This window comes from Chrysochloris asiatica, unplaced genomic scaffold (genome assembly GCF_000296735.1).
Source record: "Chrysochloris asiatica unplaced genomic scaffold, ChrAsi1.0 scaffold00362, whole genome shotgun sequence".
Lineage (NCBI taxonomy): Eukaryota > Metazoa > Chordata > Mammalia > Afrosoricida > Chrysochloridae > Chrysochloris > Chrysochloris asiatica.
The window spans coordinates 1,172,652-1,192,245 of NW_006408880.1; the positions used below are offsets into that span (position 1 = coordinate 1,172,652).

The window sequence follows — 19,594 nt, forward strand, 5'->3', positions numbered from 1 at the left end:
CTTGTGTAACCAATGCATCCTGTATATGCTAGCTCAGATGGGTTATTTTTCCTAAGTACCAATTACTTGCAAAAGTACTCCTTGTCCAAAACAAATCCTCATTCTTCCATAAAAAGGAGTAATTAGCAAAACATTTGCTTAGTACTAAGTTTCTGGTCTATGGCAACCCTCAACAACTATCACTTAAAAGCCAGAATAACATTTGTTTTAAAACAACAAACCTATTAATAGTAAAGTTCTCTGAAATGACGGTGGGTTCTATAGCCTAAAACAAAGTTTAAGTCAGAGTCAGAAAGGAAACTGGGTTTTCTGACAATCACTCTGTACCCATGGCTCAGCCCTTCCAAAGACAGGGAGGTTTTGCCTTTAAAAGGACATCTCTGTGGACAACACATCTAACATAACTATCAAATGGGAGACGATAAACAAAAATGTAGATTTCTTGATTTTCTTTTTAAGATGAGGGGAATAAACACCCATACGGAGAGGAAAAATATACAACCAAATACAATATAAACTTTGTGGGTTATCAAGCTTCTATATATACATAAATGTTTTTATTTGTGATATGAAAAAATTCCAGAGCAATGGTTTACAAATAAGGAATCTTACTGGATCTGCTGTTGTTAATGGTCTATAATCCAAACTTCCTCTAAAGTCTCTTATCATACACATAATTTCATAATTTGGGTTTGTAGCATCCACATCCTATAAATAGAGAAAAAAGGCGATCATTTGTAAATCTGTTGCATTTATGCCATACAGCTTGAAATTAAAAATTAAACCAATTTTGTTAGATGTAGTTAACATTGACTCATAGGTTAGAGTAGAATTTTCCACAGGGTGTTCTAGGCTGTACATTTTACAAAACAAGGAGCCCTAGTGGTGCTGTATTTAAGTGTTCAGCTGCTAACTGAAAGGTTGGTGACTTGAACTCACCAGTCACTCTGTAAGAGAGAAATAACAGTTTGCTCCTGTCAATTTAACAGCCTTGAGAAACCTATCAGGCAGTTCTATTCTGTTCTGTAGGGTAGCGATTAGTCAGAATCCACCTGACAGCAGTGGGTTTGGCTATAAAGCCTTGTGAAAGCAGACAGCCAGGTCTTTCCCACACTGGGTGGGTTTGAAAGGTCAACCTTTCAATTAACAACCTAGTGATTAACTGTTTGTACACCAACCAAAACACCAAATGCACTGTTGTGGATTTGAACGGCTAATTTTTTGTTAAGCAGCTGAATACTTTAACCACTGCACTACCCCAGGGCTCCATAATGAAATGAATAAATGTGTAATTTGTAATAACAAGCCCAAATTCAAACTGAAGATGTACAATGAGGTTTCAAAAAACTTGTGGAAAAATCTTACTCTCTTTCAATTGTATTTTTTCTACAAAATTTTTGAAACCCCCTTGTATTTAGGGTTACTATGAATCAGAATTGACTCTATTATGACTGTGTTTGGTTTTTGTACCAACCATAATTTAGTTTTAGGGTTCATGTTTTAACAATATGCTCACTTTCATCTTAAAAACACAATTCTGTCAACACACATTCTGTTAACTCCAAACCAAAGACTCTTTAAAGCTACAACTGAAATGTTTAAAAAATTAATTATTTACATATAAACCTTAATTATCCTTGAAAATACGAGTGAGTTTCAAAAGTTGTGGAAAAATGAGATGAAAAGGCAATGGAATTTTCCACAAACTTTTTGAAGTACCCTAATAGAAAAAGAGGGAAATAGCATTCATATTAACCATCAAGAACTACAGAGAAACTTATATTCATCTTTCAACTTCTTAATCATTAATTTTTAAAATAAAACAAGTCTTTATCCTGAAACTTAATCTAGTATATCAAGAAAGTACAAAAATGGATTTACTTATGTTCATTTCCTGTTCTTGCTGACCCTCTAAATGGCAATACTCAAGTTTCTACTAGTCATAAGTAATAAATTACTATGACAAGAAATTAGATTTTTTTTCATACATCATATTGAGATTTGATTTAAATATAATTAAATTTCAAAAATGTTACTGAGACTTAGTTCCAATTAACCTTCTCCAATTAATCAACTGCATCAGTAAGCAAAATGTGAACTGAGAATTAGGAGATCACAAAAATGTTCAAGAATGCATTAAGTGCCCACAGGAAACACCAGGAGGCAGCTGTGCTAAGTATCAGTGGATATCTGTTCTGTATAGTATTTATTTCAAAATTCATTTCTCAGCTCATTTTCAGATATAAGCTCACTATTCAGGATGAGTATTATATTGTCTACATCTCAACTGGCAATTTAACACATGATAAAAGGAATATGCATTAACAAAATTTCTAATATGTGAAAATTTGTAGAGGACTGAAAAATCAGTTCTCTCTGTAATTTTAAAACATGCCTAGTTAAGTGGTTTTTCTACTACTCCAGGGAACATTGGAAGGGGACATTTTCATATACAAACACTCCTACTATTGCCATCTGGAATCCTGGTGTGGCGCTGTGGGTTAATAAGCCAGACTGCAAAGCCATTTCAACTGCAAGGTCGGCAGTTCAACTTCACCAGCTGCTCCTAGGAAACCCTATACAGGGTCGCTGTGGGTCAGAACTGACTTGACAGCACTTAACAACAACTACTGCCATCTGAGTCCTGGTGTGGTGCTATGGGTTAATGTGTCAGACTGCAAAGTCATTTGAACTGCAAGGTTGGTGGTTCAAGCTCACCAGCTGCTCCTTGGAAACCCTATTCAGGGTCACTATGGGTTGGAATCGACTCAATGGCACTTAACAACAACTATTGCCATCAAGGTAACTGAAAGCCTCAGAAAGAAAAAGGATACTATACGACAATCTTAAAAATTGTAGAGATGAGTATTGAACTAGATTATGTTTAACTAAGACTTCAGTCAGCATCTACTATCAATCACTGGGACAAACCAAGGATACTACAGGAAATAAGATTAGCATGTGCCCTAAAAGAGCTCAGTCAAAAGTAGAAGAAAAGTATAAACACTCAAAAGCAAATACCACTGGCGGCATGATTGAAACATAAAATAAAATAGAAGAGAGGTAGAGAAAAATAAAATAGAGCTAATAAAACTAGATCACATAAGCACTTCTATGACATGCTCAGGACTTGAGACTAAATTCTGAGGCTGATATAGAACTAGTTAATAATTTTAAGCAGAGAAGCAATCTACTCAGATTTCATTTCTAGTTTTAGAGAACAAAATCTTTACTTTGTATTATTTATTCAGCATCAGTAAAGCCCCAGGCTTAAGGCCTGATACAGGGCTAAATAAAAAAAATAGGTTAGTCCTGACTTCACTTTTTTTTTTTTTAAGTTTTTATTGTGAATTAAGTGATAGCTTACATGGGAGAACATCAGCCTTACATTCATCCTATTATATCTCGTTTCACTGCAATGATTACAATCCCCTCCATGCATCATCAAACAACCAAAGGGTACACCCCACACGCCTACCCCCTGGCCGTCAGCACACAGATTCTCTCCCTCCCTGAGTCCAGAGTCCCCAGCCACTCCAACTCTCCACGTTGTCATCTCTGCCTCCATTTCTGGTGTCACTGCTTCTTTAAGTAGGGTCCCACACTCCATTCCTCTCACTTGATGGTTCCACAAACCTCTGCTCCTGGACCTCAAACACAACTACTTCCCTCCTTTTGTTACAAAACATCTACCTTTATATCTGACTTTACTGTTTTTTAATGAAATCAAAGTAACTCAGAAAGACATTTATCTAATGACCCACTTAGAATATATGAATACAAAAGTATTCTTAAAATTAAATGAAAATAACTGATGGATGGCATTATAAAATTAGTTTAAATAAGTAACTTCTATTACATTATGTCTCATGAGTATGTTTTAAAATTTAGGTAAAAGTACTATAAAATATGATTAAGGCAGTCTGGGAATAAGGTGTCATTTGTTCCAAGCAAGGGATACTGTGACTGATTAAGTTACCTGAGGACACAGGCCTGCTACTGCTGCTGGTGTGTGCTGTCAAGTTGGTTTTGACTCATAGCTGCAAATCTTTATTGGAACGGTAACCTCACCTTTCTCCCATGAGCAGCTGCTGGATTTGAACTGCTTATTTTGTAGTTAGCAGCCCAACACATAACTAATATGGCACTAAGTTCCTTCCCCAACACAGGGCTGCTGTTAAGTGCCATTGATTCTATTCCAACTCAGTGACCCTGTGTAGGGTTTCCAAGGAGGGGTTGAACTGCACATCTTACAGTTAGCAGTCCAGTGTTTATTCTATAGTGCCACATCAGGACTCATACACAACAATGTGTGCTTACGTCTCCAGAGTATATAACGTATTGAAGAAGGTGGTGCCAGCTCAGGAAAAAGATACACTACAAATCTCTCTCCGCAACACACCTGTCAGCCTGGTGGTCTGTGTTACTGTGATGCTGGAAGCTATACTACCAGTGTTTTCAATACCAGTAGAAGCATCCATGATGTACTGGTGTGAGTGGAACTTCCAGACTAAGACAACCTAGGAAGAAGAACGTTGCAGACTACTTCTGTGAAAATCTTATGAGTAGCAGCAGGACACTGACGTAGTGCTGAGAGATGAGCCCCTAGGATTGGAAGGCACTCAAAATATGACTGGGGAAGAGCTTACTCCTCAAAGTTAAGTTAGCCTTAATTATGTGGATGGAGTAAAGCTTTCTGGGACCTTCATTTGCTGATGTGGCATGACTAAAACTGAGAATAAATAGCTATATACATCCATTACAAATGGAACGTGGAAGTATAATTCTAAGAAAATATATAGTTTTAAGAAATGAAGAGCAACACATAAAAGTCAATGTCTTAGCCATTTGTGAGTTAAAATGGACTGCTATTAGCTACTCGGAATTAGATAATCATATGGTCTAGTTAGTGTGTTGGGAATGACCAATGGAAGAAGTCATGCATTCATTATCAAACAGAATATTTCAAGATATGCTGAGATCAAGTCTTCAGCCACCGATGAGGCAGTGTTGACCCACACTTTTGTCTGGTTTTAGATGATTCTGTAGTCAGAGGGTGAGCCCTGTGCCAGTGGATATACAGCGTAGACCAAAGATAAGATTCTAGAAGAACATCTGGCAAGTCAGTAGGATCCAAAGCCATCTTTCCCAGTAGTATCGCCAGGGACTGAGGTCAAAACAGGTGCCAAAGAAGGGGTGGTGCTTTAGCCCTCCACCATGTTCCATGGCCCCTGGGGACCCGTGAGTTTTGTTTCTTTGTTCTGTTTTGTTTTTTTTTTTAAATAAAACCTTTATATTGTGAATTGAGTGAAGGTTTACAGAGCAGATCCTATCTGTTTTACATTCAACAAATCAAATACTTCAATCATACAGTTGCAACCTCCTCCATATGTATCAACAATTAACAGCATTCACTTTAACCACTGCATTTCTCCCTTTGTCTCCTGCCACTCCCAACTTTCCTCTGCCAACCTCCCTCCAGTTTGTTTATTGCCTGCCCCATCATCCATGTCAATCCTCTAGCATATTTCCTCCTCCATCACAGATTATTTATCAGGACAATCCTTCCCTCTTTTTCTTCTCTGATGTAAAAACAAAAACAACCAAACAAAAAACATGCATGGATTTATATAAACATTTAAACAACCCAAGGGCACATTCTGGAAGCCAGTCTCCAGGCTGCCAGCACACAGCCTTTCTTCTTCCATGAGTCTAGAGTTCTCAGCTGCTCTACCTCTCCCTGACATCACATCTGCCTCCATCTCTGGTGTCACTGCTTCTCTATAGTTAGGGTCCTGCATTCAGCTCATGCTCTTCTCTGTTGATGATCCTAGGGGGTCCCTCTGTCCCTGGAATGTAATATTAACTACTTCCTCTTTTTGCTATACAACTTCTACTTTTATAGTTGTGACAATCGCACTATGAGTACAATTACTCACTACTGAATCAAATGAATCCTATCCCCATTTGCTTTCAACAGACTCATACAGACAAGAGGAAAACTATTCAGTGGGGCTTCTACCTTCCCCCATACACTCTGAAACTAAACTCCCTCTTGAAAACTTATAAACCAGTCACTTCGTGCCTTTATAGTCCTACCCCTCCCCCAATTTAGGTAGCCAGTGATTAAGTTGCTTGTCTCTATCAACCCCTGTGTACAGAGGGGATAAGTTTGATCCTTGATATGAAGACTCCTTTCCTCTTGGTTGGTATTCTGAGCTACTACAGCCCTAAGTTTAGGTCAAGTCCATCAAATTGTAGCAATTTACACTTGTTTCCGTTATCAAATTTATTTATCTTCCTCTAGTCGTGTTCTGATCATCAAGCCATTGAAGCTAGGTTAAATGGGTACTATCTGCAAGTTTGGGTGTTCTTCTCATTTTTTATCAGTTGGACGCTTTACTCTCAGCTCTAGCCCTCCGTGGATAGTTCCTTGTCCATGGGCTCAGGAGTCTCCAAGTCTCACTATGCTTCAGACCAACTAGTCCTTCCTCTTCTCTCTCTCATCTCAAGGTCAACAAGAGTCTATAGAACATGGTCAAACTCATCCAGTATCTTCATTGCTGCCTTTCCCCTATTTCCACTCACAAGTAGACCAATGTGGTCACTAGCAAGCTTATGTGCCTGCTCATGTGTTCCCTTTGAGTTTCAGTCTTGGAGGGCAAGTTTTTCTTCCCTTGAAGTGTTTTTTCTTCTTGCCTCACCCAATAGGACACAGCAACTGTGGCCATACAGTTCAACCACAGATGTACCCTCTTTCAGCCCCACCAACTGGGTCACAGTCAATACCAACTGCTATGCACCAAATCAATGACAAAAACCAATGTCAGGTAAATTTACCCAGAACTGAACTTCACAAATAGCAAACAGAGAACCATGCACAAGCTCATCTCTTGATCACACCCACCAGAAAGCAGTTGGTGAGTGTCTAAGATTATACCAACATACATTCATTAACCCAATACAAATACAAACACAAATGTTATTACAATGCCTTGAAAGCAACAGACAATCTCTGTTCACATAAAAAAAAACAAAAACAAAAAAAAAACACCACAAGACAGTGTAATTAAAACAATGACTAAGAGGCAGTGCTAAAAAATGTTTTTAAAGAAAAAGAGGTACTGGAATTGCCCGAAAAAGAGTTCACAAGAATGATATTTAGGTACTTCCAAACTACTGCCAGAGTCCTGGTGTGGCGCTGTGGGTTAATGTGCTAGACTGCAAAGCCATTTGAACTGCAAGGTTGGTGGTTCAAGATCACCAGCTGCTCCTCGGTACCCCAAATACAGGGTCGCTATGGGTCGGAACCGACTCGATGGCACTTAACAACAACAAACTATTGACACAAAGGTCAAGGATAACAAGGAAGAATTCACAAAAGTACTACTGAACAGTCAAACATAATAGATAAAAGAGTTTAAGATAACACAAAACCTGCAAACAGAAATTCAGAAGATTAATAGTAATATCCAAAATGGACAATACTGAAAGGGCAAAGAAGTAGGTTTGGATCAATGGAAGCCAGAACTAGTGTGTTGGAATGTAAATCTCTCAGTACTAGTAAGCTAGAAGAACAATCAGAAAAAAGAATGGAAAAATCCAAAGAAAGCCTAAAATTCAAGTTGGACAACATGAAGAGGAATAACTTATGGGTAACTGAAATTCCACAATGTTGTTGTTGTTGAGTACTGTGGAGTTGGTTCTGACTCATAGTGACCCTGCACAGGGCTTCCGAGGCTGCAAATCTTTACAGGAACAGAAAGCCTCATCTTTCTCCCACAGAACAGCTGGCAGTTTCGAACTGCCAACCTTGAGGTTAGCAGCCTGATTCATAACCACTATGCTACCAGAGCTCCTTGGAATTCCAGAATAGGAGGAGACAAAGAAAACCACAGAAAAGACAGCCGAAAAGCTGATGGAAGAAAATTTCCCTAACATCATGAAATTTGAGAAGATAAGTATTCGAGAAGCTAAACAAACCCCAGGCAGGAGAAACCCAAAAGAAAATCACCTAGACATATTATAATCAAACTCTCCAAAGTCAAAGACAAGGAAAGGATCCTGAAAGCAGGGGGAAACATAAATGCCACCTACAAAGGAAAATCAGTAACATTAAACTCTGACTTCTCAGCAGAAACCATGCAAGCAACAAGGCAAAGGGGAGACATATACCAAACTCTGAAAGCAGATCCATCCTGAAAAATGACACTATCAGCAATAGGATAATACCCGTATTCTTACAAGAAAAGTCAATTAATATACTATGGATTCAAATTTATGCAACAACTAATGTCAAAGATGCAAAAATTAAAGATTTTTTTTACTATAATAATAGAATTTTGAAAGACCAATGATTTACTCAATGCAAATACTTTTTCTCAGCAACATAAATGGTAACTAATACACACAGACCTCAAAAGATGGAGTTTAGTATCATCAGTCAGAAGGGTCAAATATAGAACAGATCATCAATTACCCATGTATAAGCTCATGTATAAGTTTAAGAAAATTAAAACAAGAGCCAAAGTATGTTCTTGTTTTATCCCATTCTTAAACTTGAGTCATATACCATATTGGGAATCAACTGAAAGCAAAGTCTTCCGGTGAAAAGGTAAATGCACAAACACAAAAAGTCATATACAATGTTAGAGGACATAAAGACTCCAGAGTAAAAGCTGGTCTATGCTATATGATAATGTGTCCTTGTAGCAGTGTTTTGAATACAAGTTATCATTAAAAAAAAAAAAAAAAACCCACACAACTATCCAATTATGTTGTTGCTGCTGGTAAGTGCTGTAGAGTTGGTTCCGACTCACAGGGATTCCGAGTAGTGGCTGGTAAGTTTGAACTACCGGTCTTGCAGTTCAAATTTACCTTGTGGTCCAGTGCTTATCCTATATGTTTAATGCCATGAAATATAACCATATCACACATCTATTAAAGATTTAGGATAAAAACCACATGGTAGCTAGACGTACCACTCCCAAGTCTGGAGGGAGCAACTGTGCTTATACAACCCAGCCACTGGGCAAGTGCCACTATCCACTCCTGTACCACCTGATCAAGGATAATCAGAAGCCAACATCAAATAATCACATCATGAACTTTGCTACAAACAGGGAACATTGCCAGTCTATCATACCCACTAAGAAAACAAGTGATGAATGCCTGAGAAAACAAACACCAATACATGAGCATCAATTAAATATAAACACAAAGACACCACAAAGCCTCGGAGACAATGGAAAATTTCAGCTAGTATGAAGAACCGAGACAGAGTAGCTCAAACAAGTGACCAAAATACAGAGCCAGAAAATATAAAACCGAAATGGTATTAGAATTACCTGATAAAGAATTCAAACGACTGATATTTAGATAACAACCATGGATAAAGATTTGAGACAGTTGAAGATGAAATCAAATAAAGCAGAAAAAATTGGGAAGAATTCAGGAAAATACTGTAAGAACTGATAAAATAAGCGAAAAGTTAGAAACCATATTAAAAATTGTTGTTACGTGCCATGGAGTTGGTACCAACTCATAGCTATGTACAACAGAACGAAACATTGCCCAGTCCTGGGCCAACCTCACAACTGTTGCCAAGCTTGAGCCCATTCATGCTGCCATTTGGCCAATCTATCTCGTTGGGGGTCTTCCTCTTTTTCTCTGACCCTCTACCTTACCAAACATGATATCCTTCTCCAGCAACTGGTTCCTCCTAAAGCTTTTGTGCAGTCAATAAAGCACAGGTAAACATCAAGATCCATCTGACATCAGTACTGGTATGCCTCATTTCCTGTCCTTGTCTGAATCCAGCTTGAACCTCTGGAAGCTCTCTGTCGATGTACGTTTACAGCCGTTTTTGGATTATCTTTAGCAAAATTTTACTTGTATAAGGTATTAATGATATTGTCCAATGACTTCTGCATTCCTTGGGTAACCTCTCTTTGGAATGGGCACAAATAAGGCTATCTTCCAGTTAGCTGGTCAGGTAGTCTTCTTTCAAATTTCTTGGCATAAATGAGTGCCTCCAGTGTTAAAAGATTTTAATTTGTATTCAATCAATTCCTGGTACCTTGTTCTCTAGCAATGCCTTCGGTGCACCTTGGACTTCTTCCTTCAGGAGCATTGGCTCTTGATCATATGCTACCTCTTGAAATGGTTGAACATTGACTATTTCTTTTTGATACAGTCACTGTGTATTCTTTTGATGCTTCCTGCATCATTCAATATTTTGCCCATGTCGTTAAGTGCCGTCGAGGAGATTCCAACCCATAGTGACCCTGTGTAGGGTTTCCAAGGAGTAGCTGGTGAGCTTGAACCACCGACCTTGCAGTTCAAACGACTTGCAGTCCGAAGCATTAGCCCACAGTGCCACAACAGGACTCCATTTTGCCCATACAGTCCTTCAAAATTGCAAGCTGAGGCTTGAATTTTTGCTTCAGTTCCCTCAACTTGAGAAATACTGAGCATGCTCTTCCCTTTTGGTTTTCTTATTCCAAGGTCTTTGAGCATTTTATTATAATTGACTTTGTCTTCTTGAGATGCTCTTTGAAATTTTCTATTTAGTTCTTTTACCTCATTTCTTCCATTTGCTTTAGCATCACTATGCTAACGAGCAAGTTTCAGGGTCTCTTCTGACATCTATTTTGGTCTTTTCCTTCTTTCTTGCCTTCTTAATGACCTTTTGTTTTCTTTCTGTATGATATTCTTGATGTCATCCCACAACTCTTCTGGTCTTCAGTCTTTAGTGTCATTAAATCTATTCTTGAGATGATGTCTAAATTTGGGTGGGGTATGTTCAAGGTCATATTTTGGCTCTTGTGGAATTGTTTTAATTTTCTTCATCTTAAGCATGAACTTGCATATGAGTAATTCATAGTCTGTTCCACAATCTTCCCCAGTCTTGTTTTGGATGTCATTCCACAGATCTAGTCAATTTGATTTCTGTGGATTTTATTTGGTGAGGTCCATGTGTGTAGTCAGTCGTCTTCTTTGTTGTTTAAAAACATATCTGCAATGAAGTCATCATTGATTTGCAAAATTCTATCATGTGATCTCCAGCATTGTTTCTATCACCAAGGCCATATTTTCCAACTACTGAGCCTTCTTCTTTGTTTCCAATCTTTGCATTCCAATCACTAGTAATTATAAATACATCTTGACTGCATGTTTGATCAATTTCAGTCTGGAGAACTTGACAAAATTCTTCAATTTCATCATAACTGCCTTTAGTGTTTGGTGTGTAAATTATACGAGTAGTATTAACTGGCCTTCCTTATAGGTATATGGATATTATCTTATCACAGATAGAGTTGTACTTTAGATAGATCTTGATAATGGTCCTTTTGATGATGAATGCTTGAATTTTTAAATCTAAGTGTACTTAAATGAAAAAAGATTTTTTAAAGAACTTCAAAATTTCCAAGCATGAAAGAATACTGTAAGGCAATGTTAACACATCTAATCAATTTGAAAATCTGACAGAACTACTGAGATACTAGCCAGTAACTAACAAACCAAACAAGTTTTATCTATAATTTGGGGGATATAAATAAACTTTAAAGCACTTTACTACGTGGCTTCATACAGTTTAATGTTTTTTTAAACCATATTTTGTATCTATTTCTTTTCTTAGATGCTCTTCAATTTTTTTCCAAAAGGAAAAATATAGACTATGACAACCTCAGTTTCCCTCAGCAAGGAAAATGAAAGTACCAATTTTAGATCAGGAAGAGTGAATGAAATGTACGCATGTTATTTATACTCTTAAGTTTAAACTAGACAATTACACTTTATGATCAGGATTTTATCCACCTGAAAGTGGTGGTGGTGGTGGTTATGTGTCATGGAATCGATTCCGACTTATAGCGGCCCTGTACAGGGTTTCCGAGGCTGTAAATCTTTACGGGAGCAGAAAACCTCATCTTTCTCTGGCGGAACAGCTGGTAGTTTTGAACTACTGACCTTGCAGTTCGCAGCCCGATTCGTAACCACTACACTACTAGAGCTCCTCATCCACCTGAAAGTAGATGAGCCTAAAACGTAGGTGAAAATTAAAAAACAAATCTATGTAATAAAATTGAGGCAGTTTTACCTTGAATCATTTTATTTTCATCTTTAAGAATGGCCACTTTCCTACAAAGCAAAACTTCTCCATAATTACACAGAGAAATGATGATATACAGAAAATATTTATAAATAAGTTTCCCTTCATTAAAAAAGCTGTTTCTGAAATGCTACTAAGATTAACTGAACAAAATAATCAATAAAACAATTATTGATCTCCTTATTATTTTAGTGTAATGAAACCACTGCATTAAGTACATAATTCAATATTGGGAACACTAACAATTTCCCCCTTCACTGTGACATGCTGAATAGAAAAGTATTAATAAAAATTTATAGTATAATCATATACCTTTACAGAGTATTTTCCAAAATGTAATTTTATATCATTTCTTAAATTAAAAGCCTATTCTTCTTGAATGTTATATATTTACATCAGAATTCTATTATATAGTAGCTTATCACTCATAATGGAAGAAAAAACTTTGGGGTTTACACCTAACTCACTAAAATATTAAAAGTACAGTGATGGATTGAACTGGCCTCCCCTCACTACCCAATTCAGTGTTATGTTGGCTGAGCCATGATTTTCAGTGGCTTGGCAGTTATGTAATGATTCCCCTTGATGTGATCTGATTGATGTGATACATCAAGTAGAGGATTACGAGTAGGCTGCAACACCTTTAATCCCCTCACAATTCTGATTTCATGTAAGGGGAGCTCCTCTAGGTTGTGCGCTGCAACATCATTTATCTTCTAAGTAGTAAAAGAAGAAAGAAGTGAGCACAGATCAGAGGGAGTTATTAACCCAAGAAAGAAGTGCCAGGAGTGGACTTTGTCCTTTGGACCTAGTGTCTCTGCACTATGAAACTTGCAGACCTAAGGGAAGATTGATGCCAAAACACATGGTGATCTCTAAGGAATGCTAGGCTGACAGATACTAAAAGGAGACAAAAATCTTTCTCCAGAGTTGACATAAAGAGAAAAGACTTCCCCCAGACTTCTAGCCTCCTAAACTATGAGAGAATAAATCTGTTTATTAAAGCCACCCACTTGCAATATTTCTGCTAAATAGATGTACTAAATAAGTAAGATAAGTAAATACAATAAAAAATTTTTTATGGTAACTTGTCTTCACAAGAATTAATACTATTCCTCAACATCTACCTCACAATTCAATCAGTTTCAGTAACAGTCTAACCTTCATTTGGTCTATAAGCAAAATACATGTTTTATGTAACAGACCTGGGCTCTTTTTTCTCTAAGTTCTTGCTGTTGCAGTCTCCTTTTCTCTCGTTTTTCTTGTAGTTTCTCTACTTCTTTTACACAATTAGATTTTCTACGTGCTGAAAGAAAAAAACAAATGTGCTGTTAAAAAATTCTTCATTTCTACATTGCTGTATACATACGCAAAAATGTGTAATTGCACTACACACACACAAAGAAAGGTACACACACACAAAAGTACATAGTGACAAAGCATGCCTACAGCAACTAGGTGAGCTTTACTTATGAGCTGCTTTAACAAAACTAGGAACAGGACAATATACAAATAAGAGCCAATAAAATTGACTCCAACATATTGACTGTTACATGTCATCTCTTGGTTTAGAATCACAAGAATTGGGAAGAATTAAATATATAATTTCTTCTGTTAACATCTGATGAACTATCATCTGGGCAAAATCTTAAATTAAAAGTTACTGAAATTAATTTGCACTTAAACAAAAATTTTCTTTAAAAAAATGCAATTAAAAACCCAATGAACAGACTAAACAGGAAAGAAAAAAAATTAAACTTTTTCAGCTATGAAGTGAAATCTGCAATCAAGTTCATAATTAGACTGTTTACCATTTGGGAACTCATAAGGATGACCAAGAGAGAATACATGTATGCCTAGAATGACTGAATCCTTGATACATGATTTACATACAAGGGGGTCCAAATTCCTTTTTTGCAGCTTGAACTGGAGATATATCTGAAACACTACCATTCTGTTGCGCAGAGGAAGACTGCTCAGGAAGTTGACTAGGCCGTGCACGCGCAGAACCAATCACTGCAAGTGAAAAAAATTTAAGTCAAAACAGATAATCAGTAAAGTTGATCCCTGGTTAAGAGGAAATGAGACAGCTCAGAAACTTAAGTGTATTAGTGACCTCTTCTATTTATATGGGTGCAAGCCTGGTGTGGTGCTGTGGGTTAATGCGTCAGACTGCAAAGTCGTTTGAACTGCAAGATTGGCAGTTCAAGCTCACCAGCTGCCTGGAAACCTTATATAGGGTTGCTATGGTTCAGAACCAACTTGAAAGCACTTAACAACAACAAGCAAAATACACAAAGTGGCTTCAAATACTTTGTAGATAATGGAGTTTTTCTATGAACTTTCTGAAGCCTCCATGTATAATTTGGTTCAGTAAACTGACATAAGCTAAGAGTTTTTCAACATAGCACATACATACTTGGAATTCATCAGTGCAATTTCAGTTACCAAAAAAGTCAATGTGAACAATTTCTATAAAAAAAAAAAAAAAAAGTCAAACTTGATTTAAATTTTTTTTATTACTGTGGAAAATATATGTAACAAAACATACATCATCCCGTAATTTCCACATGTACAATTCAGTGACACTGATTTCACTCTTTAAGTTGTACATACCATACTATCACCATTAATATATAAACTCAATGCTCCCTAAGCAAGCTCCCCTTTTCACTCACTCTCCCACCTCTGGTAACCACTAATGATCTTTCGTTTCTGTATATTTGCTTATTTAAGTAAGAACACGTATGTACTTTTGCAACTGACTTATTTCACTCAGCATGATGTTTTCAAGATTCATCTATGCAATAATATGCATTCCTCTTTATGACTGAGTGTTCCAGAGAGAGTATACAGTCAATTTTGTTTAGGCATCACTGTTGATGGATGTTTTATTTCTGTCTTCTGACTGGGAAAAGTATAGCATGAACATAAGTATATAGATTTCTGGCCTTCACTTCTTCTGGGTGTATACCTAGAATTGGTATTGCTGGGTCACATGGTTGCTGTTGCTGTTAAGCGCCTGTCTGGTTGGTTCTTACTCATCGTGAGCCTGGATAGGGTTTCTAAGGAGTGGCTGTTGAGTTTGAATCACTGACCTTGAGGTTCCACGGACTTTTCAGTCCAGTGCTTATCCTACAGCACTGCACCAGGATTCCACATGGTAGTTACATATAATAAACATTCTGAGGAACTGTCAAACTGTTTTCTACAGTGACTGTACCATTTTACATTCCCATCAGCAACGAATCAGGGTTCTAGAGTTCTCCGCAAACTCACCAATACCACCTTTGTGTTGTTTGTTTGCTAGTTTGTTTTTGATGACTGTCATTCTAATGAGTGAATGTGAGGTAATATTTCATTAAAGTTTTGATTTGCATGTCTGCTGGCACAGGGATTAAAGCAGCTGTCTGCTAAGCAAAAGGTCAGTGGTTTGAACCTACCAGCTGCTTACAGGAGAAGTTGTCTACTTCTGTAAAGATTTACAACTTTGAAAACTCTGTAAGGCCACTGTGAGTTGCCATCAACTTGATGACAACAGGTTTGGATTTTTGCTTTAGTAATGGTTAACAATACTACTGGTTTGTTGTGCAGGAGAAGCTAACTGCAAGGTAAGCAGTTCAAACCCACCAGCCCCTTGTCAGAAACTGTACACATGATCTGTATGATGAGTTGGAACTTAACAACAACAATGGCACTGAGCATCCTTTTCTGTGCTGTTTGAACATCCTTTCTGGTGAACTGCTGGTTCAGTTGGGTTATGTTGTCTTTTTGTTGTTAAGCTGTAAAAGTCTTTTAAAAATGCATTTTGGATATTAGATATACAGGAGTCCTGTTGTGGTGCTAAGCATTAATGCACTGGACTGCAAAGTCAGTTTGAACCACAGGGATGGCAGTTCAAGCTCACCAGCTACTCTTGGAAACTCAATACAGGGTCACTATGAGTCGGAACCGACTCGATGGCATTCAACAAGAATCTGATATATGGTTCCTGAAAATGCTCCCCCAATCTATAAGGGCCTTTTTCACTGTGATGAAGTCCATTGATAAATGAAAGGATTTAATTCTTATGAGGTCTTACTGATCTGGTTTGTCTTAATGTGAAAAACGCAACAGTAAAATAATGTTATGTGATAATACATCAGTAAAAACTAGGTCTAGCAGGCAAGCCCCGCCCCTACATTTTCTTTAAGTATTTTACTGTTTTATTTTTCACATTTAGGTAGTTGCTTCATTTAAATTGGTTTTTACATATGGTATGGTGGTAGATCCTGACTCATTCTTTTACATATGGAAATTTCATTTTCCCAAAATCTTTTATTAAGAAACTCTTCCTTCCTCTTAAATGGACTTAGAACCTATGTTGAAAATCAGCTCACTACGGATGCATGAATTTGTTTCTGAGCTCTCAATTCTAGTCATTTGTTCTATAAGTCTGTTATTTTATCAGTACCAGGCTGTTCTAATTACTGTAGCTTTATAGCATATTTTGAAATCAGGAAGTGTTAATCCTCCTGCTTTATTCTTCTTAAAGATTACTTTAGTTATTTGGGGTGTCTTGTTATTCCATATAAACTTGACCATTTGATTTTTTATTTCTATTAAGAAATCTGTTGGCATTTTGATAGAGCTTGCATTGAACTCATAGTTTTGTACAGTACTGACATCTTAACCACGAGAGTAAATCTAAAAGCACTGCTACTAGTTTTTATATAAACAGGTTTAGTCTTAAAAAATTGTTTACACAAATTTTCTTACTAATACACCTTTTTCAGTCTCATTTTGGTGTCATAGAAAAAGATCCAGTCAAAACAGTGTCGTCCAAAAAGGATCTGTTGGGCCAGTTAAACTTAAGGCACAGAGTTCAGCTCAGAAGGTTATGGTGACTTGTTTTGTATATCAAAGGGGCAATCTTGATAAGATATTCTCAAAGGACACAGAACGATCAAGGGAGTTTATTAAGAAAAAGTTTTATGAAAACTGGAAACAGCACTGTTGAGAAAAAGGTCAAGAAAATTGCCCTGAGGGATTTGTTCCCTCATGACAACGTATCTAAATCATTCTTCAAGGGTAAGCAAGGGTTATAACAATTTTGCTGGGAAATCTAATCCCATCAACCCTACAGCCCTGATGCTACTCTTTCAGACTTCCTTTCATTCCCCAAACTCAAAGAACATTTCAACAGAACACAATTTGAATCCTTCAAAGATGCTGAAACCGTTGTTTTAGTGTGGTATAAAGTTAAGACCACAGAAATCTTCAGAAATGGCAATACTACCTTCAGAAGTCTATACACTGAGATGGAGGATACATTGAGAAACAATAGCTTCACATTTCCATATGTGTTTAATAGAGGTGTCTATGATTTTGTAGCAATATTTTTTGATTTACTCTTCTAAAATAAGCCTTCCGAATCCATGAACAAAGAATGTCCAAATTATGTGGCTTTTTATAAATTACTTTTAATAATGTTTTATTGCTGGCGTCAGCATACACAGACCCTGGGTTGATCAGTGGCCCTGTGACATGGACGAAAATCCAATTCCGAGGCCCTCCTCAGGATAGCGAGCCATGGACCCTGAGGGCCAAAGGAAGTGACCTCCTGACATCCCAGGTTCATTGGTTTTTGCAAACTCACTGGTTGGCTACCTTTGTATGATTTTCTTTGGTCCTAATATTGTTCATTCTATGCTTCTAACTCCAGTAATTGTAGCTTCTGAGAAAATGGTTTCTTTTACAATGTGTTGGCATTGCGTGGAGTCCTGGGAACAAGCGATAGCCACCTGGGATGAATGTCAGAACTGCTCCTTATTTGATTATTCAGTTATGTTTGATATCCATGAACAATAATGGGTTTGAAACCCCTTTTTAGAGCCGAGGCAGTAAAAGTTTCCACAGATAATTCAGAAAGGCCAGGAACAGGTATATTGGGAATATGAGAAAAGGTTTTTAGAGAAAAACTACCCAAGGTTTGTAAATAAAGTGGAATGGTAAATTCTGGGAATGTTGGATTACAGGATAATAGTGGCAGCCCCATTAAACTGCCTCTGAATATAATCAGTTTAACCCAGATGCTCTCCTTCCTCCTGAAAGTATATAGGAATGTGATAATTAAGAACAATGTAGCATTTTAGATATAGATAAATGAAGCCCGGTGCCTGAGATCTTGCTCACAAACAAAAGCATGAGCTTTTGCTTGTAAAGTGTACAGAGACAGCTTGGCTCCTTTCAGGAACCTTGCTTTATGTTAAGTATCCTTGAGAAGCCGCATGCCGCTGCTCTAAATCATTTAAGCCTAAAAGGTAATATATAACAGCTTGATTGAACCTTTTTTTCTGTAAAAATAAAAATGTTAGATTGTTAAGAAAAACTATGAAAATATTTTAAAAGTTGTTCCTGTGAATCATTATGTCCTGTTTTTGATTAATCACATGTCAGTTCTGTATCCTATCTTATCTAAAGAATCACATCCTCCCTTTGTGAATTACATCCTTCCTTTGTAACAAATCCCTCCCTATAAAAGACTGAGGTAAAGTGAGTTCTGCATGCAATGCTAGGCAATATGTTTGCAGATCTGCCTACCTGCCAGCTTGAATCATATCTGTGTGTTTGTCTTTTTTGTATATATTTCGTCTCTTTCTCTATCCCTTTTGCTGCCAGATCTCCCTTCTTTGTGACACCCACACTTCCTTGTTGAGGCTGGACCCCGACATAGGACCTCGACATTTTATACTGTTCTGTACACTAGTTCTACACTTTCCTGACTAAATTTATTCCAAGATGGTTGATTTTAGATGCTATTGCAAAGAGCCATACTTTCTTAATTTCCTTTTCTATACCTTACTAAGGTATAGAAACCTAACTAGCTGATTTTTGTGTATAGACTTTGTATCCTGCCATCTTGCTGAACTTCATTTATTAGTTCTAGTAGCTTTCTTGAAGAATTTTTGGGGTTTTCTATGCATAAAATCATGTCATCTGAAAAACAGAATAGTTTTGCTTTCTCATTCCCATATCTTTATATTTTAATGTCCTGGTCTAATTGCCCTGGCTCACCAAGCTTGATTTTAAAAACATACTCCTAAAATATGAATTTTAAATACATTTTCATTTTGAAGATTTCACACAATCCAGACATGCAGACAATGGAAACTTGAAAGATTTTCAATCCAACTTGTATTCAGAATCCTACTTTTTGTTTATTAAACTGCAGATAATTTCCCAATATGGATGTTTTAAAAGTTAAAAAAAAAATTTAAAAAAGGGAATATAAAGATTAAATAAATAAAAAACATAAATTCCAAAAAAAACTTACAGAATAGTGTTTAAAATAAGGATTTTCCTATTACTTCCAATATCTCCTTAATGTTGTTGTTGTTGTTGAGTGCCATCGAGTCGGGTCCGACCCATAGCGACCCTGTACAGGGTTTCCGAGGGTGTAAATCTTTACGGGAGTAGAAAGCCTCATCTTTCTCCCGTGGA

At 37.0% G+C, this 19,594-nt stretch overlaps 1 protein-coding gene across 3 annotated transcripts in view; it reads right to left on the reverse strand.

The window, feature by feature from the left end:
- Nucleotides 1-19,594, reverse strand: part of KIF2A (kinesin heavy chain member 2A) — a 141,966-nt gene that overhangs the window by 38,767 nt on the left and 83,605 nt on the right. For 2 of the 3 annotated variants that reach the window (XM_006876191.1, XM_006876190.1), the window contains exons 5-7: nt 14,006-14,128; nt 13,318-13,418; nt 613-708 (exon numbers count right to left, since the gene is read on the reverse strand). In XM_006876191.1, coding sequence (XP_006876253.1) covers nt 613-708; nt 13,318-13,418; nt 14,006-14,128 — 320 coding nt within the window. The remainder of the gene's footprint in view (nt 1-612; nt 709-13,317; nt 13,419-14,005; nt 14,129-19,594) is intronic. The other variant, XM_006876192.1, reaches the window with a different exon arrangement.